Raw genomic sequence first — 23,859 nt, 5'->3', positions numbered from 1 at the left:
TCAGGTGAACCAGGGCGACCACAGCTGTACAAGAGAAGACAATCACCAGAGAGCAGGGAGGGGTTGGAGCGTGCGTGATGGGAGTCATGTGCAGAGTGCAGGGGTGGGGGGACATCTCATTTATCACCCTTCACTCAGGAGGAAAAGCTCCCTGTTCGCATCCATCTGAAGACCTCCCCAGTTGGAGCCTGCAATCACTTCTACAGCCTGGGCCCAGGAGCTGTGGGTGCCTTGCAGGCTTTTTCGGATTCCTCTGTTCCTGGTAACCCATAACACAGCTATCGATCACCTCTGTAAATCTCCCAGGCTTCAGCCAGAAGAGTGAACAAGCAACACACAGACCAAAAGAAAACTGACTTTGAAAAACCAGGTCTGTTTTAATGTCACCTTTGCTTGGATTATTTAGTTCTCCTTGTTACAGACTAGTCTGTTTGCAAATGCCATGCCACAGCCACTGGAGGGGAGATAAGAATCACACTCGGGCCAGCACTCTCCAGGAGGCCAAGAGTGAAATGAAAGCAAGTGCCCAGGAGGCGGGGAGAGCTGGACAAGACTGATTCCACTTCTCAGGCTAAACCCTGAAGCTCTGAGGCTGATCCTTGGTGATGGGATGACTTAAACCTGTGTTATGACATGGCATTTTGGTGGTCTAGCTTCAAGCAAGCCAAGGATACAATCTGAAGATTAGCCTCCAATGTCAGAAAATGATTAAAAAGCCAAAAAACAGTCACCTCCACTCCAAAAACAGCTTTCCAAATGGCTATTTCTCATGCAGTCGGTATTCATGTATGTCAAGTTCTGGGGGCTCGAGGGGTAGGAGGCTCATCCAAATAACCTCTACCCCAGCTCCATTAGGTGCATGTTCAGGGACTATAAATGTATTCTCACTATTGTCAACTGAAGTCAAGTATAATCACAGATAAATGTGCTACCAATCATTCCCCTAAAGGAATTCAAAAGTCAAATATTAAGGGAGCGCCTGGGTGGCTCAGGCGGTTAAACGTTCAACTCTTGATGTTGGCTCAGGTCATGATCTCAGGGGCGTGAGACTGAGCCCCACATCAGGCTCTGTGCTGAGCATGGAGCTTGCTTGAGATTCTCTCTCTCCCTCTACCCTTGCTCACACTGTCTCTCAAAAAAAAATTTTTTTAAGTCAAATATTAAGGATTAATGCTCTCCCACCATTAATTTAAACTGTGCTTCAAAAGGTTTTATCATAAGGCCCCCTGGGTGGCTCAGTGGGTCAAACATTTAACCCTTGATTTCGGCTCAGGTTGTGATCCCAGAGTCATGGGATTGAGCCCCATGTAGGGCTCTTAGCTGGCAGTGTGGAGCCTGCTTGGGATTCTCTCTCTTGCTTCCTCTCTCTCTGCCCATCCTCCATTCACGTGCATACACACTCTCTCTCAAAATAAATACACTTAAAAAATAATAACATAAAAAATAATTAAAAATTACAAGACTGTTTTGCCATAGCAAGAGGTGAGACTCTAGGGGAATGTGAAGGATTTTGTAACCTGGACACATGCATTGTTGCTTCACTCACCACACCAGGCCAGACACTTATTCTAATGACACCATCATTGCTAGTGACCAACCCCCCGCCCCCCACCCACCCCAATCCTTCCACACCAGCCACTTTCCGACCCTCTGGGAATTGCATCCTTTAGAATATCCTGATTGGTAATAACCTGACCTCCTTGGTTGGGGAAGCAACCAAGTCCAGTGAGCAAGGAGGCTGAATCTAGCTTGATTATACCAACTAGGATGAAGCCCAAGTTATGACTATACAAGGAATGAGGTTGATCTGGTGTTGTATATAATTCTGTTCTGAAAGCCATTCCTAAAGAGAAGTGGCAAATGTCTTCAACAGAGACTTCATCGTCAGAAAACATGTGCTTCCCAGCATAAATCCTGGTAGGTTTTATTTATGGTTTTGAATCTCTTTTGTTACTCTTAATTGTTAGTTATCTGCTCCTTGTCTTTCTGAATGGTAGCTACATTTAATAGGTTTGGCTATTCCTTAGCAAATTTCAGAGCTTTTTCTGATTTTATGTAAAATAATGGTTGTTTCCATTTTTTTCTTACCTGCTCAAAAATAACAGGGGTGCTGTGAAAGGTCAAAGGCCACCAGTTGCCCAGTGGGCTTGGCATAAGCCAGTTGAGAGAAGGCAGAAGGCACCATGAACAGTTCTGAATGCGGGCAGGTTTGCTTGTCTGGGTCCCATTCCACAGGTGCTGCGTCAGAGGGTGGCCTCAGGACCACTGCCCCCACTCCCACCCCGCTTTTAAGATGAAGCAATGAAGCAATTCTGTAGCTGAAGATGGTGAAGACAAATGGAAAAAGGAGAAGATTTCCTCTCCTCTCTAGAAGCTTGCTTGGATCAAACCATAAAGGAGAAGTGGAAGATGGCAAGAACAACTCAGGTTGACCCCCCAGGATATGTCTTAAACCAGGTGGGCTGGACAGACCACTGCCCTGCACTCTGCTCCATGCCCCAGCCCCTGCTGGCCCCGAGGAAAGCCCTAGAAATGGCTCCCTTCATTGGGCAACAACTGTTGGGCCATAGGAACTTTAATTATTGAGGGCTGGTTGGCCCAACCCTCTCTTGGGAAACCAAAGCCTAGAGGTTACCTGTCAAAGTCGCAAACTAGTCAGTAGCAGGGCTGGGATGAGTGTTCTTTTCACTAGCCACCATCACATACAGAGGAAGTCTTGGCCAACTGCCATAAATGACTGAAGGGAGAAAACGATTTTATGCGGCCTGTGAGCAGATCGGCGAAGGGGCCTCCGTGGCTCAAGATTGCCTGGCAAAGGGCAGCATCGAACCTCCCAGTAATGACTTCTGAGGGAGGAGAAGGAAAAGAGGAGTACAGATAAATTTATTAGTTAAATACTGATTTTACAGCCATTTCACCTTAAGACAATGTTAACAGGTTTGTGGGTCAGGGAAGGTATATGAGGGTGGCCTTCATGGAAGAAAGCAACGTAATGATGATTAAAACAGAATCTTGGTTTAAAAATATTCTCTGCTACAGCCAGTAGGATTTGGGGGTTGGGAGCTGGGGATCTGGGGGGAAGATGTGGTAAGGCCACAGTCAGCTACAGGTCTGTTGACGATGAGGACGAGGAAGGAGAAGTCTTTGCGAGGAGCTCCAGCATCTCGGGCAGAAACGGCAATATGAAGAGGAGAAGAAGGCCAATTCCAGGACAATACAAGGGCCGGACACTCCCTCAAGGCCCACCCTCAGTGTCTTCTCTTATCGGTTGTTGTCTTTCCATTAAGTTTTTGTCATGTTGTGTTTGTTTGCTTTGAACGTATGTTGCAAGATCTCTAGCTTTTTGCCTCCTGGACAGAAGATGTCTTCTGGGGAAAGGATGTAGGTAGGTGCAGGGGCTCCGCATCCCTTGGATGAACTTGGCCTGCTGTCTGAACAAGAGACACAGCTCCGCAGAACTAGAGGGTCGTCCACGAGATCCAAGCACAAGAATTCACGGAAACCCCCTGCCCACCCCCGGGGCTGGTGTCCACCAGACACGCTCTTCTGAAGGATCTCAAGTCTTAGGTGAGTGTTTGTCAAACTCGCTTTAGCAGCAGAACTTTTTTTGTACTTACTTGGGACCCACCTGTGTGTGAAGGGGTGGATGAAGGATTTGGGGGGACAGGCGTGGGGGAGGCTGCTGTGTGGCTAAGCTGCCAAGCTCTTGTTTTGTGGAGGGAGAGACATGTTCAAGCTGAAGGCAGAGCTGAATCACTCAGCAGTGGAAGGGATTTTTATTTTCAGAGGCTTTGGGGGTGAGGAGAAGGAGCGGAGGCTTGAGCCTTGGGTCAGGGAAAGGAACTTGGGGGAGGCGAAGTTCCAAGTTGCAATTTTGCCCAAGCCACACGTGGCAGTGGGTGAAGTGGCCCTCTCCTCAATCTCCCCCACGAAGCCCTCAGTAGCATGGGCGCTATACGCAACGTTTCAGGAGCCAAGATTCGGTATTGAGGAAAGCAGGAGTATGCCAAACCTGAAGGGGGAGTGCTGGACAAGGGCAGCAGCTGCCCGGAGGGGCTTGTCGCATCCAAATTCAGGCTGGACCAGGGGTCCCAGAGCCTTCACCCACCCTCAGAGCCCCGGTGCTAGGAACACCATGGAAAAGCCACCATCTTAGGTCATGGTGGTGGAAAGGCAGAGGAGAAAGATATCTCGTCTCTTGTAGGGGAGGGGTAGGGTGGAAAATAAGAAAGAAGTCTCTTACTCCACACAAGGGACTTAAATGTGCTTGTAGTGAAGGGTGGGTTCTTCCAGATCAGAGTCTGGGTTCTTTCCAGTTGCCTACCCTTGAAAAGACATCCGATAAAATCCAATACCCACTTCCCCTAAGCCAAATTGTCAACTTCAAGTTTCTTCCCGGTTGTTCTTCTGGAGTTATTCCCCAACAGAGCAGGCTGGCCCCTGGGAGCCCAGAGCCTCATCTCTGCTGTCCTCCAAGTCCCAAGTCTGTGCCGAAATCTGAGGAGGGAAGGAGGTGACATTATGCAGTGATTATGTCCCCATGACTGTCAGCCAAGGCCAGGCTGTTCCAAGGGTCCTGCTTGGAGCTGGCCTGCGGTGACTGGCTGACAGAAGATGCGTAGCCTTGTGGGGAGAGCTTCAGGGCCGAGAGGACTGGGTGGATGGAGGGCCCGTGGCCAGACATCGCACTGACTGAGAACGTCTGAAAACAAAAAGCGCAAGATGAGCTCAACAGAATCACTCCTGAGGGCTCAGGAGGGGAGGTCCGGGCTGGAGAGGGGAGCCCTGGTACACAGATGTCCCCCAGCTGGCTCCCACCCCAGGAAAGGGATGAGGGGAGAGGGCCCTAGGACAAGGGCAGGACAAGACACCAAGCAACATTTCTCTCTGTTTTTCCTAACCCCTGTGCTGTGGGACCCAAAGGGTCTGTGTGATTCACCAGCTTCTGAGCACTGTGACCCAGTAGAGGTTTGTAGATATTCTGGTTTCTCAGATGGCTCGCATAGTTACATGAGACATCTTCCACAATCTTATCACCGTCAGAAGAGGTGATCCAGATCCACGCCAATCTTATCCATGCCCAGAAGAGGTTCCTGGCTCTCCTGGTCCTATGGGACCCGGGTTCTTTACCCTGACAGTAAAAAGCTCTTTAGGACACAGACTCCCTCAAGTGCATGCAGACGACAGATCAGAGTTAACGGTAACCAAGCTTGGTTACTGCTTAGAAACTGTAACCAAGCTCAGAACTTCCCTAATCCCAAATAGGGGAACCAAAGAGGGAAGGGGTTGGGGAGTAGGAATGCCATCATATTTGAAAGAGGGAAAGGACAGGACCAGACTCATCTTCTGGACACACGTGAAGCTGGACCTGTAGCCGACCCTCATTAAATGGCAGCCTGCCTGTGACCTCCTCACCAACCCCCTGCCCACCCACCCTGCCCTCCCCACAGTTTCCACACCTCTGCCCACGCCAGGAGGGTCCTCTTCCATCCCTTCCCAAACTTCAAAGAGAAGGTCACACCACCTCTCACTTAGGAGACAGACTTGCTCAGAAAGCCCATGCGCCACCTCCTAGAACCTTCTACAGTTGTACCTCCCTCCCCCAAAGCATGCAGTCTGATTCACGTTGTGGCTGTGCCATAATGTGTCCCTCCCCACTCCTGGTCTCTGAAGGTCCTGGCACAGAGAAGCTGCTAATCATCTGTCTGTTGTAGTTGTACGTCCAAATCACTGTAATGTGATCAGATGTGCTGAAATAGACCCTTGTGCAGATAGCCCCTATAGGCCCTCAGGTGGGACCCCAAAGGCACCAGGCGGCTCCTGCTGCCACCTGCTGGGGCCCTGCTGAAGCGCGTGTTCCAGCGCTGACCCAGCCACCTGGTGGTCTGAGGTGTACTATCGCACAGGCAGCCCTATCTCCCCGCCCAGGGACATACCTGGGCCATGGAGCTGCTGTGTCCATGGTAGGCTGATAGCCCGGGCTCTGTCTTGATGGGGCGCATCTCTTCGCTGCTGCTGGTGGCTGCGTTGCTGGAGTTGCTGGAAGCACTGGTGACGGGAGGAAGGCTCTCACTACCCGAGGGACCTAAAATAAGGCAGAGTCAGGACACCTAGACCAGGGACAGGGGCGAATGGATGGTGGTCCTTTGAGACAGCTAGGGTAGGTCTGTGCTAACAGCTTTATTTCTATTTGCTGGGGAATGAAGCAGGGCCCTTCATCAGGGCAGGGCGACAATTCTCAAAACGGGACAACTGAAAATATCAGAATTTAAGCGACGGGCTCACCACCCCTTATTCAAACCCTTGAGACTACATGTTTCAGGACTCAGAAGTTTTTGGATTTTAATACTGTATATTATAGAATACTCCCAGCGGAGTTTGAGACAATACTCCGTAACTAAGCACATTAATTGTTCTACAGCAAAACATGTGAATATTCACACATGGGATAAATAAAGACTATAAATAGCCTGAGTCTGTTCAGATTAGGTTTTGCTGCCCAATCTAGCTCCCTACACTGGGAATTTTGGATAGGGGGGCCCTGCTCACCTGAACCAAATGCTTGCTCTATCACTGCAACATGTAAAGAGGTGAAGTTACCTAGGGGAATGTGCTGTGCTTCTAAAACAGTGTGGACACAGGGAGAAAGGCTGAAGACCACTGGCATGAGACACAGAAAATAAGATGTAATAATAAATAAGATCTAAAATAAAATACCTAATCAGATATACTGCCAGAAGGGGTAAGCCATGGTTGAATCTGGGAAAGGAGGACTTGGGTCATGTTCTCAGTAGTGGACAAGGAAAATTTATCTGTTTTTCATGCCTTAGATTAGAAGATAAACTTTGCACTGGATCAGCCGATTTATTTTTTCTGCAACTGCAGCATTTCCCAGTGAAATCTTTGATTTGGTAGCAGTACTGAAGAGGGAATGCTCTTAATAGGAGCATAAGTAGTCCTCATTCTTAATCTAGAAACTGAAAAGGCAAAGTGGCATACTAGACAGGATATGGAGCTTGAAGTGGAAAAACCTGGGTTTTAAGTCCAAGTCTATCCACTCACAGCTGTATGACTCCGGTTAAGTCACTGCCTTCTCTGAGCCCCGGTTTGCTCATTAGTAAAATGCAGGTAATTGGTCTCAAGGGGGTCTTTAAGGACCAGGGAGATACTAACTGTAGAGCAGCTTTCTAGAATGCTAAGTACTACGTGATGTTAACTATACTTTGGCTTACAAATCAATTTGTGGATTGAAATTAATGGAATCCTGTCCTCCTAGATCCCTGTTATCTCAAAGAGAACATAATGGAGCTGAGTTCTTGAGTGGCCGCAGTACCAAAGATGGAGGGACCAGTAATGTTCTTTTTCTCTCTGGCCCACAACTGGTCCAGCTGGCCCAGTGCAGCCTTTGCAACTGGAAAGAATTGTGCAACTTGATTTGAGCCTGCTTCAAAAGCTCCCAAAATTTTGCGTGGTGATGTTACTTTTCATTGGGTTATCATTCTCTCCTGAATAGCTGGGATGACGCTTTTTGTGTGTCTCGCGTCCATGAAATACAGCCAGACCAACACTAAACCATCCTACACACCCAGAAAACTGATTGGGAGATTAACACAACAATCTGCACAACCTGAACCACAGGATTCAGCAGGTACGCGACACGAAGAGCTGAACTTGGGGAGCAAGAAGCCCTGAAAGGTAGGGAACCCCTTTTGCAGGCGGAGAGAGGACGGAGACTGGGGAGGGGAGGAGCATACGGGAAAAGCACCCCTCCCCAAAAGCAGCTGGAGAGAAAGTGGAAAATTGGAAACAGCCGCAGGGACTAAACTGAATAGCTGGGATGGACAATGCTATCATTATGCCTTGGTAGCCTGAGCTGACGCACTAAGAATACATGATTTTTACATATTCCAAGGGCCACTGAGTTCTTAATATAATTACACACAATGCTTTTACTCACCTGCTGGTGTCTTAGATTTATTAAGGTTCTTGGGCTTCCGTTTTCTGGTTTGAATCCCCTCTTTCCGCATTGCAAGAGGCCTGGGGACCTAGAGAGTTACAAATCAATATATATGGTTTTCTACTTGCACGTGATCTGCTACCTTATTTAAACACGCACTCACACTATGAGAAGGCAACATCTAAGCAATTCCTCTACAAACCTTAGGGCTGGGACTAAGTGAATCAGCCCCTGGAGCTCTTGCTGAGAAAGAAACCAATGCTGTTCAAATATACTAGCATACTGTACTATATGCTGTGTACTATACTAGCTCTGGAGAAATGGAAGCTTAAAGACACCATTCCTTTCTTCCAGAGCTTCACAGTTTACTGGGAAAGACAGACAAGTAGGAAACAACCAGACTCATAGATGATGTGGGTGAACAGAAAAGAAACACTAAGCTCTGTCCTCGGCCCGGGAGGAGGGGAAGAGGCACATGACCACATCAAGGAAGGCTTCGCTGAGGAGGTGATGCCTAAGTTGTGGGAGGCTGTCGAGTAGACAAGAGGCAGGCATTTCAGGCAGCAGGAGCAGTATGTGCAAAAGCCTTTAGTTTATCAGCAGTATCAGGACACTGTGAAAGTGAAAACGGGGTGCTATTAATAATTATGCCAAGAAAATAGGCAGAAACTGGTGCAGCTCAGTGAATTGAGATGTGAAGTCACTCTAAATAGAGCAGCTCTGCACTGCACTGAGTCTGGTTGGAGCAAATCGTAGTGTTTCCATGGGTGGTGGGGAGCAACCAGAGATTATGTTGGGGAGATGGCCCTGAGGCCAGGTCCTGAGATAAACTATCCATCGGGAACACTTTTACGGCACTGACTTCTCATAAACAAGCAGTGACTGTCAAGCATCATGCTCCTGAACCGTTCACAGATGCCTAAATAAGTGTCTGGGGAGCAGGCTTGCTGGGTCATCTATCTAGTATTTTTAAACATGTGCCCTCCTCACAGCTGGTTTCTCTTAGGCCAGGCCAACCCAAATCTTTTAGTTCCTGGTCCGTGCTTTTCTCCTGTATGGGACTAATAAAGGCCATCCCTGAAATACTGAAGGAAAGCAATTGCCACTTGAGAGATTAAACATGGAATGGTTAAGAGAGAAGGGTATCAGATTACGTGAACTTGAACCTGCCTTCTAGTCAACTGAGAGGTCAGTGTTCCCACCTTTGGAGGGAAGTAGCCTCTCCTCCCTCCAGCACCCAGCCCCACACTTTGGCCCACTTGAAGCCATCCTGACTTCAGAAAAATACAGCCCTCATGTTTATCCCCATCAACCTCAGTACTTGTTTTAAAACAATCATGGTAAAATACACATAGCATAAAATTTACCATCTTAACCATTTCCAGTTGCGTTAAGTATATTCACATTGTTGTGCGGTCATCACCACCATCCACGTCCAGAACACTTCTCATCTTGCAAAACTAACACTCTGTACCCGTTAAACACTAACTTCCCATTTCCCCCTCCCCTTGGTCCACGGCAGCCTCCATTCTACTTTCTGTCTCTATGAGTTTGACAGCTCTGGGTACCTCATATGAGTAGAATCGTACAAGATTTGTCCTTTTGTGACTGGCTTCTTTCACTTATCATAATGACTTCAAGGTTCATCCATCTGGTACTATGTGTCAGAATTTACTTCCTTTTAAAGGCTGGATAATATTCCCTTGTGTGGACAGACCACATTTTACTTATCCATCCATGGACCCTTGGGTTACATTCACACTTGGCTCTTATGAATACTGCTGCTGTGGACATGAGGGTACAAGCATCTGTTCAAGACTCTGCTTTCAATTCTTTTTTGGATATACACCCAGAAGTGGGATTGCTGGGTCATATGGTAATTCTGTTTTTAATTTTTTTGAGGACACAATCTGTTTAACACCTGCATAATATTCCTTTATCAGTTTCTTTTACCATTCCCCTACTGAAGAACAAGAATTTCTTTATCCGTTTTCCTCCTGAAGGTTGTTTTTCCCCTCAATTTGCACTATTACAGTGATTCAACAAACATCCTTGATACACTTCTTTGCAGAAGGAAGTGTATTTTCTTATGAATGTTCTTAAGTATACTTTTGGCTATTTTTTTCTCACTATAATAAGAAAACATGGTACACTTCTTGCAATGAGCAGTGAATAATGTATAGAACTGTTGAATCGCTATATTGTACACCTAAACTGAATATAACATTGTATGTTAACTACACTGGAATTCAAACTAAACACCTAATTTAAAAAAAAAAAAAGAAAGGAAACATGAAAAAATTCATGTTCATGAAGAATCTTTTCTTAGATTCATGAGACGAAGTTAGTAACAACCCCTCCCACTCCACTACCATCAATCCTGTCCCCATGGGGCGATTGAAATACCAGCCTGTTATGTTTCTTACATTTTAAAACATTCTCAAACAGGTGTGCACATGTACATATCTATACATGTATGTATGTGTGTATTCATTCACCCACCCATCTGTATCCGTGTGTGTGTTTCACTCACCCTTACTCCCACAGTAAGGGGTCATAGTATGGGGTCATACTATGTACATTACTTTGCAAATGTGTTTTGTTACTCCAGGTCAAGATACAGGGCTTTGACTTAATTATTTTTTAAACTTCTGCACAATATTTCACACTATAGTTTGTGCCATAGTTTAGTCAACCATTCCTTTAGGAGGCTTTATGACTGTTTCTTGTTTTTGCCACTACAAATACCGCAGCAATAAACAGTTCACACATCATTAGGTACTGATTCTTTTATTGTTTTATAGACTACTTTCCCCAAAGCAGAGCTGCCAAAATCAAAAGATACGTGTGTTTCTTGTCCTTAATAAAAACTACTAGGTTAATTTCCTAATGAATACTTGCAGTAATTCACATGCAAACCAATGACATAGGAGAGTATTTCCCCAAATCCATACCAGCATTTGACTATGCTGGCACCTGATCTTGGACTTCCAGCCTCTAGGAATGTGGAAATAAATTTCCGTTGTTTATAAGCCATCCAGTCTGTGGTGTTTTGTTACAGCAGCCCCAATGGACTAACGCAGCCTGGAAGGTCCCTTCTAAATCTAGGTTTCTTTGCTAAGAAGGGAAAAATGGATTATGATCTGAAAGTTGGAAGACAAGTAAGAAGTGAATAACGGAAACAAACGTGTGGCCGCTGGTAGGCTGCTCACCCCGCCTGGCGGTGGGGTTACTTACGCCATGGAGCTTCATGTAGAGGCCGCAGGCATTGCACACGGGCTCGCCCTCGGCGTTGCGGCGCCACAGGGTGGTGGTGGTGGTCTGGCAGTTGGCACAGGAGAGGCCCACTCGGCGGGAGGCAGACTGCAACAGAGAAGGCAAACCCTTCAAGTCCAAGTAAAAGGCAAGTGCTGCTGCTTCTACTTCTCAGGGAGCACCGAGGGGCTGGCCCTAAGTGGGTGGCAGGGTCAGCCATCGTAGCCCTGTATAAGAATCCCAGAGCACGGCGGGGGGGGGGGGGGGGGTCCTGGATGGCTCAGTTGGTTGTGTCCACCTTCAGCTCAGGTCATGATCTCACGGTTCGTGGGTTCGGGCCCCACATCAGGCTCTATGCAGACAGCTCATAGCCTGAAGCCTGCTTCAGATTCTGTGTCTCCCTCTCTCTCTCTGACCCTCAAGTTCTGTTTCTCCTCTAAAAATAAACCAACATTTAAAAAAAAAAAAAAAAAAGAGAGAATCCCAGAGCACGAGGCGCCTGGGTGACTCAGTCAACTTTGGCTCAGGTCATGACCTCACGGTTTGTGAGTTCGAGCCCCGCATCAGGCTCTGTGCTGACAGCTCAGAGCCTGGAGCCTGCTTCAGATTCTGTGTCTCCTACTCTCTCTTCTGTTCCTCTCTCCCAAAAATAAAAAAACATTAAAAAAAAAGGAAAAAAAAAAGAAAAAAAAGAGCCTAAGGGTGGGGTGGTGAATGAGAACAAGGACTTCAGCTGTAGGAGAAGTAGAGTGAATTCTTTTCCTAACTGTAGCATTAGTGGCATTATCAGTCATTCATCAAAGACCCCAGCAAGCACTGGGCACTGGAGGCAGAAAAGCTTTTCTCAAAAGTAGAATAAATGTGGGCTTCCAGTACCAGCCATGGGTGGTGGGTGAACAATTACTGTATTTGAATACATCAAAGACTGAATGGGCCTTGTGACCAGAGAGAAAGGGAAGCATCAGGACTTAACCCCTCTATTTCTCCCTTCCTAATATACATGAAAGCTAGTTTGTGTTGGTCAAAAGAAAATTCTACTAGAAAAGACCATGGAGGCACGAGCCAAAAACCCCATTACAAACACTTTTCCAGCCAGAGGGCCTGATACACCCTGCTTAATCTCCCTGGGCTTTGGGTTTTATCAACTGATCAGTTGAAACAGGGTAAGGAAGAGTCCACCTTGTTCATGGGATAGATGAGAAAACAGGAGATGTAGGAGGCAAGGCTGGACTGGGAACAAGGAAACCTGGGCCCTGGTTCCAGATAGGAGACTCAGTAGCCATGTGACCGTGGGCAAGGCTGTTAGCTTTTCTGAGCCTCACTTTTCACTTCTGCATAATTAAGGTGTTAAAGTAGATGGTCTGGAACATCCTCGTAGCTCAAGCGCACTCTAAAGGGATGAGACATTACTATGTTGCCAACCACCCACCCAACTCCTCAACCCGCTTCCTTTTCAAGAGGACTTGAAAGGGGCTCCTGGGTGGCTCAGTCAGTTGGGCGCCTGACTCCTGGTTTCAGCTCAGGTCATGACCTCACCCTTACGTGAGTTCCAGCCCTGCATCAGCTCTGTTGCGGACAGAGCAAAGCCTGCTTAGGATTCTCTCTCTCCCTCCTTCCTTCCCTCCCTCTCACTCCCTCTCACTCACTCTCTCTCTCTCTCTCTGCCCCTCCCCCACTCCTGCTGTCTCTGTCACCCTCAAAAATAAATAAATAAACTTAAACAAACAAACACGACTCGAAGTCCAGAATTCAAAACCTAGGCATTTCCCACCTAAGTGTGAGCCCGAAAGCTGGGGGCCAAGAGGAGGAGGGAAGGGCAGACTCGAGGAGCCGGGCATTTGCTTACCAGCCGGCGCTGGGGCTTGATAAGGGGCCGGTTGATGCCGTTCATCTTGTGGTAGAGGCCGCAGGCGTTGCACAGGTAATGCCCCGTCCCGTCGCGCCTCCAGAGCGGGGTGGACATGGCCCCACAGTTGACACACTCTCTGCCTTCTGAGAAGTCATCAAACATGTCTACTGGGTGGAGAGTAACACAGAGGATTCATTCTTTGTTGGGGCCCAGAAATCTTACATTGGGAAATCTAGAAATAATGTCTTTTCCTTGCAAGAAGTAAAGAGATGGATCACTTCAGGCTGCCTCCCATTTCCTGACTCTGGCCTCAACCCCTGGAGTGGACAGTTTTACTCCCGGGCATCCCAGACATCACAAGGCTCTCCCCAGTCACGAGAAAAAGAAAAGTCGGGCCGCGACCACCAGCAGCCTGGATTTTCATCCCTATCTCTCTTTCAGAGCCTGTATCCCTGAAGGTCTCACCCAACACTGAATTCTGCCCAGACCTTTTTCCTCCCTTTTCCCTTCAAAATGGAGATCCCTTTCCATTTCAATTAAAAAAAAAATTTATTCTGGGAAGTTAGAAAATAAAATGTGTAAAGAAAATACAAATCATATGTAATCCTATGACTGCAAGATCACCAGTGTTATTAACATTTTGTTCTATTATATCCTTTGCAGTACTTTATACATTGACGTATATTTGTGCCCAGTCAAGGTCAAGCTATATAATTTTGAGCCAACTGTTTTCACTTAATACCAAGGCATTTCCCACATTAGACATTCTTCATAAACTTGGGGTGCCTGGGTGGCTCAGTAAGTTAAGCATCCAACTATTGGTTTCAGCTCAGGTCATGATCCAGGGTCATGGAACTGAGCCCCTCGTTGGGCTCTGTGCTGGGTGTGAGCCTGCTTGGGATTCTCTCTCTCTCTCTCTCTCTCTCTCTCTCTCTCTCTCTCTCTCTCCTCTCTTCTTTCTCTCTCTCCCTCTGCCCCTCTCCCCTGCTCTTGCTCTCTCTCTCTCAAATAAAATAAAACACATGAAAATTTTTAAAAATTCTTTGTAAACTCATTTAGCACAGTATATTATCCATCATACAAATGTGCCATCCTTTATTATTATTATTATTATTAAACTTTTACTCAATCACTATCCAGCTTCCGATTTTTGTTTTGTAAACACAGCTCATTTGGTGCACAAATCTTAGCATTTCTGCTTATTCTTTTAGGGTGCTCCCCTAGAAGTAGAATTACTGAACCAAAGGGACTACATTTTTTGAAATTTTGAAATCATTTTCATCATTTCATCATTTCAGTATCTGTTTGATATGCTGTATCCTGGTCTGACATGTTTTCCTGCCTACTGCATAAAATGAAGGCCCGCACTGCAAGCAACTGTGACTTAGTGTTGCTCACAGTCCCACGGGCACGTTGCCATCATGGTCAGTCTCCCGCAGTCGTTGACAAACCCGCTACATCACCATCTTTACCGTCCAGGTCTACAGAATTTGACAATCGACAAATTTCACTCTGCCCATTTCAGTTGCCCTGGTGAGATAGGCTGGGGTGGGCTTCTTATTCCCTATGATCTGTATAAAGCCTGGCTCAGAACTTCCAGAAGTCTCTCTGACTCCATGCACCTGCTTCCTATTTTGAAAAATATTTTACATCCTATCCCGATTTTTCATCCCTAAGTACAGCTACCCTGGTATTAGGGTAGTTCTTGTTCTACCTCCAGAGTGGGAGTGGGATCTTCTCTAGTAACAGGGGGATATTTGGAAGGGAGGGTTTTTAAGAGCTCTCCCTCCACGAGGACCTAGCACTGAGGTTTAAGATCCCACATTCTCTAGCTCTGTGGCCCAGCTACTTGCTCTAAGGGAATGCGGGCTGAAGAAGAGCATGGTGGGGGGCCCTCTCCTCAAGTCTGGGTATACAAACAGTCATTTGCACCTGCAAACAAGTAGCTGTGTGTCCACAACGAGTCAACAATGTGCAGGTGTGAGGGGCTATTTGCTCAAGCCAGGGAGCTGAGCACACACAGTCACGAGAGGCTATTTTTGTACCTGGGTCACACTGAGAACCCTCCAGGAAGGTCACCTGCTTTCAGAGCCACACACAAAACGGCAACTGTTGTCCACAGTTTGCTTCCCCATGCCTGGGGGAGGCAAGCAATGAGCCCGCACACCACCCTCACTACCATCACCGCCATCACAGCCACCACCACCTGCAAACTGGCATGTGCTGACCTTGCCCTGAGCCAGTAAACCCTGTTCCCTTGGCCCAGGCCTTCCCACAAGGGAACTGGGAAGGCCAAGGGAGTTCACAGAAGGACCTTCGAACAAGTAGGGGCTTTGGCAATGTCATCCTTTTGGTGGGGATCTGCTGTAAACACTAGATGGCGCTACAGCCTCACAATTGAACCAAGACAGTCGTCTAGCCTAAACCATGCCTTGGGAGTGGAGGACTTTTCTAGATCATTTTTCCAGTCCAAACCTAATGCAACCCTCTTACTCTATTTTTTTTTTTTTTTTATCACAGAAAGAGCTAAACATACTCAAAAGTGGACAGAACGAACTCTTATTTAATTATCAGCCAGCTTCCAACAAGCTGTGGCCAGTCTGGTCTCATGTATCTCTCTACTGACTTTCCTCTGTCTTGTATAACTAAAGAAAATCCCAGACATTCTACCATTTCGCTCATAAATATTCCAGTATGCAGCTCTCACAGATAAAGATGCACTCTCCTCCTTTTAAAGATAGGCAAACCAGCTTCTTTCCTATGTTTTAGTTTATCTAAAGAAGCCTCTACAGACAAAAATCTCATAATCTGTTCTCTCTTTTGGAGGGGAGATGTCCTCTTCTCATCACACTTAAGGTATTACATGCAGGGACAGAATCTCATTGAAGGAACCATCCTTGAAATTATAGGTCTCTTGGGTGGTGGTTACTGGCCTTATGCTGCATTGAGACCCCAACACAAAAGTTTGCCTTAGAAATTCCTTCACATTTGCCTCACAGAATTGGTTACACACTTGAGCAACTATTTTACTAGCCAGGGAAAGGCACTGGAGGTTGGAAAATAACGTATTTACCACCAACAAATGTTTACTGAGCATCGGCTTTTTAAGCCTTCTGATAGATGTCACAGATGCTAAGAGGGAAGCTTATTCTCAGAATGCTAATAACCTAGTTGGCAAATTGAGCCAAAATATCAATAATGGGTAACAGTATTATTCAACTCATATTCAGAACATACCTTAACCTAATTGGGGATTTGGATGGCAAATACTTCTTGCCTAGGGTAGGAAATGCAGAAGTCAGACCCAGATTGAAGGGTCAGGTGTTAACAACGGTAGCCAAAGGAAGAGAATGGATAGGAGGTCAAGGCCATGCTTCCTAAAGATATGCTCTCAGACATCCCATGTCTCTCTACAATCCACTACACCTCCAAATCTACAGAGATTTCCATATTTTCTACCAGAAAGTCTTGTACCATCCAACCTACTCAATAAGATGTTATACAATTTTAGATGATTATTGCAAAGACAATGTAACAATAAAGGAAAAGGCTTACCCTGCATGTTAAATGAAAAATGCAATACACAAAATGCCATATCCATTGTGATGGCAGCTAAGCCCACCAGGAAGGAAGTTTTTCTTGGGCCAGTTATTATGATATGGGCTTTTCTTTCTTTCTTTTTTTTATTTTATTTTATTTTTAAAAAATTTTTTAGGGGCGCCTGGGTGGCGCAGTCGGTTAAGCGTCCGACTTCAGCCAGGTCACGATCTCGCGGTCCGGGAGTTCGAGCCCCGCGTCAGGCTCTGGGCTGATGGCTCAGAGCCTGGAGCCTGTTTCCGATTCTGTGTCTCCTCTCTCTCTGCCCCTCCCCCATTCATGCTCTGTCTCTCTCTGTCCCAAAAATAAATAAACGTTGAAAAAAAAAAATTAAAAAAAAATTTTTTTTTAAATATATGAAATTTATTGTCAAATTGGTTTCCATACAACACCCAGTGCTCATCCCAAAAGATGCCCTCTTCAATACCCATCACCCACCCTCCCCTCCCTCCCCTGCTCCATCAGCCCTCAGTTTGTTCTCAGTTTTTAAGAGTCTCTTATGCTTTGGCTCTCTCCCACTCTAACCTCTCTCTGGGCTTCTCTTTCTTAAAAATGCCATTCTGGGTGGCTCAGTTGGTTAAGTGCCCAACTCTTGGATTCAGTTCAGGTCATGATCTCATGGTTTCATGAGTTCAAGCCCTGCATCAGGCTCTGTGCTGGTAGCACAGAGCCTGCTTGGGATTCTCTCTCTCTCTCTCTCTCTCTCTCTCTCTCTCTTTCTCTCTCTCCACCCCTCCACACTCACACTATCTCTGTCTCTCTCCAAATGAATAAACTTAAAAATTAAAAAAACCCACCATTCTGTAATGTCATATTGCCTATTTTTAAAAACCTGATTTAGGGGCGCCTGGGTGGCGCAGTCGGTTAAGCGTCCGACTTCAGCCAGGTCACGATCTTGCGGTCCGTGAGTTCGAGCCCCACGTCAGGCTCTGGGCTGATGGCTCAGAGCCTGGAGCCTGTTTCCGATTCTGTGTCTCCCTCTCTCTCTGCCCCTCCCCCGTTCATGCTCTGTCTCTCTCTGTCCCAAAAATAAACGTTGAAAAAAAAAATTTTTTTTTAATAAAATAAAATAAAATAAAATAATAAAAAATAAAAACCTGATTTAAAATAAACAAAAACAGGGGTGCCTGGGTGGCTCAGTTGGTTAAACCTCCGACTTAGGCTCAGGTCATGACCTCACAGTTCATGAGTTCAAGCCCCAAGTAGGGCTGTGTGCTGACAGTTCAGAGCCTGGAGCCTGCTTCAGATGCTGTGTCTCCCTCTTTCTCTCCCCCACTTACTCTCTCTCTTTCTCAAAAAATAAAATAAACATTAAAAACAGAAAACATAAAACAAAACCAGAAAAATTTTTGATCACGTTAAGCAGCTCCCAGTCCACTATGGGGGTGGGGTGGAGGTGGGGACTATTCTCTCTTGCATCTGACACACACACACACACACACACACACACACACACACACACCCTACCTGGGACAGAAGGAAGGAGAGAATGGAGTTCAAACCTTGCTGCTTAGCAGCCAGGCTGCCATAAATAGGAGGTAATAGGCAGTGAGGGAGCCCCACACCAGCCTGAACATCTGGCAGCATGGACCCTGGTAACAACCATCTCTTATTCCTTCATTAGAAGTGCACTGGGGGGTGGGGTGCCTGGCTGACTCAGCCAGCAAAGCCTGCAACTCTTGATCTCAGGGTTGTGAGTTGAGCGGAGAGATTACTTTAAAAATCTTGGGAAAAAAATTAAGAAATGCACTGGGTGAAACTTCCCAAAGGGCCAGCAGGCGGTGGTCTGAAGCCAGTTTATAAGCCAGATTTCCAGGGGCATAGCTATGACCTTCACTTATGAAAGCCCCACCTACCCAGTGCTGAGCATCATGGGAATGGGTCCAATCACTTAGAGGGCAGTGGGAATTCAACTCTCTCGGAAGTGGGTCAGCATTACCCCACTTAGAGAAAAGACTTGTAATAATAGTTGTAAAGTACTTTGCAAATGAGAGGCAAAACTCACAACAATGGCTGTAAAGTGATTTGTAAACACCAAATGAGATAACAATGATGGATGATTGTTAGGTTTGGAGGGGTGGAGAAGGAGTGGGAAGGCCAGGGACAAATCTTCAGAAGGGATTTTTGCAGGAGGGAGGGGATAGATAAAAGAGCTAGGAGATTTGGGAATCTGACCTTTTCTCAAACCACTGGGGCCATGCTCAGAATTGTAAACTGTGTATCACTCCCAGACTTGACCAAGTTGGAGGCTGGTGGGCAGGGAACAAACTGGCAACGTGGTTCACAGGGGACACTTATGAGGTCACAAGGCTGCTGTTCATAGGCAATAGTAATTAATGACTCTTAGCAATCAGAAACACAAAATGAATTGGGTCCTAACCCCGAGAAAGGGGATCTAACTCCTCACCTCCATCCATGACCCACTTCAGAAAACATGGTTTTTAAAGAGGGCAACAAACTCAGCCTGATTTCGTAGACATCCAATTTATTACGGGTGTTCCTAGGAATCACTTCTCCCCAAGTGCCTGAAAGAAAAATGTGGGCCAGGAGGTTGAAGGATCCCACCCCTGACTTCCCCACAGAGAACTGACACAATCAAAGGCAAAGGCTTCGACCTCTCCCCTGACCTGCTCCATCCATCTTGGGGAACCCACCCACAGGCAGGGCTAAGCAAGCCAGGGCTGGTGAGAGAGGGTTTCGGCGGCCTCCATTTTGACCTCAAACTTTTTAGTTGGATTCTTCTTTCCAGCTTGTCTCTAGACGCAGGCAGAAGACCCTGAGGGTAACGCCTCCCTGCTGGGAACTCAAAGGACCCCCTCATCAGGGACTACCCTCAGCCAGCAAGACCCTGCCCAGGACTGACTCCAAGACAGCGATCGGTCTGACTTTCACTGCCCACCTGCACAGACCCACAGACCTTTGCCCCACGTTTTCCTTATATAAACCTGGAAGTGTTTTCAGCACTTTGGAGACCGCCTTTCAGATGCTAGTCCACTGTCTTCCCGGGTTGGCCTCACCGAAAGAAATTCCTTTCTGGTTTTGCCACCATTGGTCTCTCTGCCTCTGGATTTTGTCAGTGGGGAGTGGCCAAACCTGGTCTGTTTGGGGCCCCCAGACTCAGGTGAACTTGCACCCCCGTGCCCTAGATACACTGGGAGAAAGAAAAAAGGAAGAGGGGGAGGGGCAAAGTACGAGGAACAAGGAAAAGGAATCAGAGGTCGGGGTCATGGTTGGCAGCACTAGGTAAGCACTGCCCGAAAGCTGGCTTTGTCCCCCAACTGCCGGAGGTCAAGCTCAGGCCGGTGGGCACTGCCACATGAGTGCCAGCCCACTGGGTTGGTGCCACAGAGCCTGGTTCTGCTCTGCTGTAGAGGTGCCCCTCAGGCTTCCATCTTTTGAGGGATTTCTCTTGCTAAAGAAAGCTGGGTCTTGAGCCAGAGCCCATGTTGAGCCCCTTCCTTCACCCTCAGATGCGGAGACTATCTGACCTCAGGCCCTCCACTGTTTCCGTGGGGGGCACTGAAGCCCCAAACATTTGCCATCTGTCTACTCTGCTGACCCCTGTAGCAAGTGCTGGACATGGAGATCTAGCAGACACAACTGGGGCAAGACCCCTGCCCAAAGTTGTTTTCGTCTGGCTGGGGATACACAATTCAAAACAAGGAATTCTATTAAATGTGACAAACTGCAATGGCACCTAGGCTTTTTCACTCACCCCACCTCTCTGGGCACATCTTTAGCTGTCCTAGATCACTCCACAATCTGAGGAGAGAAGACACATAAACACAATGGAAATTGCCCATGCTCTGGGCAGCCATTCAATGCTATAAAACTACATCCAGAGGGGATCCAAGGCCTGGGTGATGCCAGAGGAGGTACCTGTCCAGAGACTTCTCCAAGAGCCAAAGGGGCTTCAAGAACAAAGTCCCTAGCCCCACCCATATGTCCCTTGCTGAACCGCAGCCCTGCTGTCCCATCCAAAGTTCACCAGAGATTGTGTATGGATTTCCTGACAGGCCTGGATCTGTCCCCGGGACTGGCGCCTGGGTCTGGGGCACAAGGAGCAAACAGATCCTGAGGTTTTTCTGGCAGCCTGAGCCTTTGGTCTTCTGGGCTTCGTCAGGCTTGGCCTGTGACAGGAGGCTGCCAAGGGGAAGGCGGACACAGCTCCAGCAGCATCCAGGCTGGCAGGGATTAGGTCACCTATTCTGAAAGCTGAACAGAAACGGTTCCCGCCAGGCCTGGCAAGAGTGGGCCATTAGCGTCTGCGGCCTCTGCTTCTGAGCGCTGAAGGACAAAGACGCCAGAGATTCACAGAGATAATCAACTACATTCTGACTGCGGTTTCATGAGATGCGTAACATCGTTAGAATCTTACAAACAAGGAAATGGAAAATAATCTATATGAAACATTTAGCATGCTACATTTCTTAATAGTGGCTGAATAATAGGAGAGAGAGACCTTTAAACTTTTCTCCAGGCGAATATTGTAATTGCACTGGAAATAAACTTTCACCTTTACACACACACATACACACAAACAAAAAAACACTGTTGTTCTTCTAGGAGCCTGGCTTCAGGTTTAGAAGGAAAGTTAAAGAACGTGACTCAGGTTAAAAAAAAAAAAAAAGGAGAAAGAACATTCTGAGAGGAAGGAAAAAGCATCAAAAACAAGAAGGGAGGAAGAGAGAAGGAAAGAGAAAGCAAAAGGAAGGGGCTAAAGAACAAACGAGACTGAAGAAAAATATTTAGAGCATGTTGCCAAGAGTTAATACCTCCCTCATACGCTAAGAGAAATTGCAAATTACAAACAGAAGGACGAGAAGAAGGCTCTACTCGGTGATTGGTGCCCCATCACTGAAGGGATTATATGGAAAGAGTCAAACATTTGTCCTCCTTTCTGTGACCAACTGGCCCTCCCCTGACATCTAAAAGCCCCCAAATATCCACCTCCAGGTCTACCTGGTGTGTGTTCCTAGTAGGGGCAGAGTGGAAGGTTGGCCCAGGAGGGCAGGCAATAGAAGAATGTTAACGTGGTTCATGTGGTTCGGAAAAGATCTTACTGAATCAATAGCAGAACTGGCATTACAAACCCACGCTGACTGACCAGCTGGCTCTTAACCGTGGGCCTAGAATCCCATGAGCTCCAGCTCCGGACTTCACCATCCTGCTGGGGACCCAATCCTTTCCCCAGAACCAGACGGTGTCAACCTAAACAGTTCAAAAATCGGTACATGAAAGATCGTTTAGGGTCACAATATAACACGTCAGCAGCAAGGGCTCTAAGAAGTCCAGGACCCACATATGCTCTGTCTTCCTGACTCATATGATCACAGAAGCATCTGAAGGCGCATCTGATTCAATGCTCTTTGGCATACCAATTGAGAAATGCTCCCTAGCCTTCATCTTTGGGAAGATTAGATGTTGAGACCTTCAAGAATCCCCACATGGGAGACTGTAATTACAGTATTAAAGATTTCCCCATGAAATGCAGGGTCACTCACTAGCTCCAGGAGAAATTTCTTGGTGCTTTACAATTCAAAGTTAATCCTCAGCGATGACTAGGTCCTGGGCCTTCAGCATTGTACACAGTTAGGTCCATTAATGATGTAGATTGCCACAATGCTAGGAAAAGTTCTATGGTGTTAGGTGCTGAGAATATGACTTCCTTTGCCACATCTGGAAATTAAACATACACACGTAGACTCCCAGGAGAGGGTCCCCACAGCCCCTTCCCACCTACAGGTGATCTACAGGCTGGAATAGCATCTTTAAAGTAGGCAAATAGGGGGCGCCCGGGTGTCTCAGTCAGTTAAGTGTCCAGCTCTTGATTTCAGTTCTGGTCATAGATCTCACGGTTTGCGCTCTGACATCGCAGAGCCTGCTTGGGATTCTCTCTCTCCCTTTCTCTTCCTGCCCCTCCCCGCTGGTGCTTTCTCTTTCTCTCAAAAATGGTAAACATTAAAAAAAAAAAAAAAAGAAAGCAGGCAAATGGACAAAGCAAAGAAGGGAATGCTCAAAGGCAGGGTTGTGTTATCATTTCTATTTATAAAACTTAACCAAATGTTGATATTTTGTCCTTCTAACAGTAAATGCTTTTGCAAACGCTGTTTTGCCCAGTTGTCTCCTCGCGTTATCTGGGTTCCCTCTCTGGGCTTCCCTCTCCCTGCCTCCTGTCCATTACCCCTCAGTGAAGGAGAAGTCTAGGTTCTTCCCTTTGGGTCCTCAGAAAGAAGCCCACGGAGCGTGAGCTCACGCTACTTAGCATGCAGAAGCCTGAGTCTCTACAGGCTGCTGTGTCCAGTGGACTCCCCGTCCTGAAGCACACCCCCCATACCGACCCTCTTAAACCTGGAACCACTGGTGCTCCTCTCTTCTGCCAGGTCTGACCAGGATGCCACATAATTCATCCTCCAGGATGGGGCGCTTCTGAGGGAAAGGGGCATATTGCTAATTACTCCGGAACAACAGATTTAAAATCAGGATGTGTGGCCACTCTAGGCAGAACTCTGGCTGTGAGACCTGCATCACTGATCCTTATGCCCTCTGCGGTCCCCTACAGCCATTTTTCTCCAGTGTCATCAAGTGACTTGAACTGGGCTGATTTACCACCTCCCAGACAGGGTGCATGCAGGATGCAAGGAGAGGAGTGTGTAAAATCACTCTAAAGGCTGGGTTTTCTAGTTGGCCACTGCTATCTCACAGCTCCCTGGCTTCCGCCTTTGGCTCAGTGACAGCCACGGGAGCCCTGACCAGGCACCAGCAATTGAAAATGTTTGCCACTTTCTGGACTCTGGGTACTGAGTCCAAACTGTACCCTCCCTTCTCTGGACCCTGCCTTATATAGTGACTATAGCCACTGCTTAGCTCTGGACATCCCCTAATCATTGGTCCCCTGTGTGCTGACTTGTCTCAGTTAAGACTCTAAGTCTCCTGGAGGGTAGGTGGCACACAGTCATCTTAAAGACTGGAAGCGATGTTTGGGTGATTCCATGAACATTCAGGAGAAGAAACCAAGGTCCAGAGAAGGTGAGTGACTCATGTAAGATTCCAGAACATTCTGTGACTTGATCCTTGCCCTCCCCAGCACCACGCTGCTCTTAGGCTGAATCACTCTATCGTGCTGGGCATACAACGGAAACTCAATGCACATTCATGATCAGATTTCAACAAAATGCAGAGCCCTAAAGTGTCTAACAAG

The 23,859-nt window shown here is 47.0% G+C and overlaps 1 protein-coding gene across 3 annotated transcripts in view; it reads right to left on the bottom strand.

Moving 5' to 3' along the window:
• Positions 1-2,864: 2,864 nt before the first annotated feature.
• GATA4 (GATA binding protein 4) overlaps positions 2,865-23,859 on the bottom strand; it is an 80,480-nt gene continuing 59,485 nt past the window's right edge. For 2 of the 3 annotated variants that reach the window (XM_043565258.1, XM_043565252.1), the window contains exons 3-7: positions 13,059-13,228; positions 11,195-11,320; positions 7,958-8,045; positions 5,937-6,085; positions 2,865-4,702 (exon numbers count right to left, since the gene is read on the bottom strand). In XM_043565258.1, coding sequence (XP_043421193.1) covers positions 4,520-4,702; positions 5,937-6,085; positions 7,958-8,045; positions 11,195-11,320; positions 13,059-13,228 — 716 coding nt within the window. In that variant the 3' untranslated portion in view covers positions 2,865-4,519. The remainder of the gene's footprint in view (positions 4,703-5,936; positions 6,086-7,957; positions 8,046-11,194; positions 11,321-13,058; positions 13,229-23,859) is intronic. The other variant, XM_043565266.1, reaches the window with a different exon arrangement.

This window comes from Prionailurus bengalensis, chromosome B1, assembly GCF_016509475.1.
Source record: "Prionailurus bengalensis isolate Pbe53 chromosome B1, Fcat_Pben_1.1_paternal_pri, whole genome shotgun sequence".
NCBI lineage: Eukaryota > Metazoa > Chordata > Mammalia > Carnivora > Felidae > Prionailurus > Prionailurus bengalensis.
This window is presented reverse-complemented; position numbering and strand designations above follow the sequence as displayed.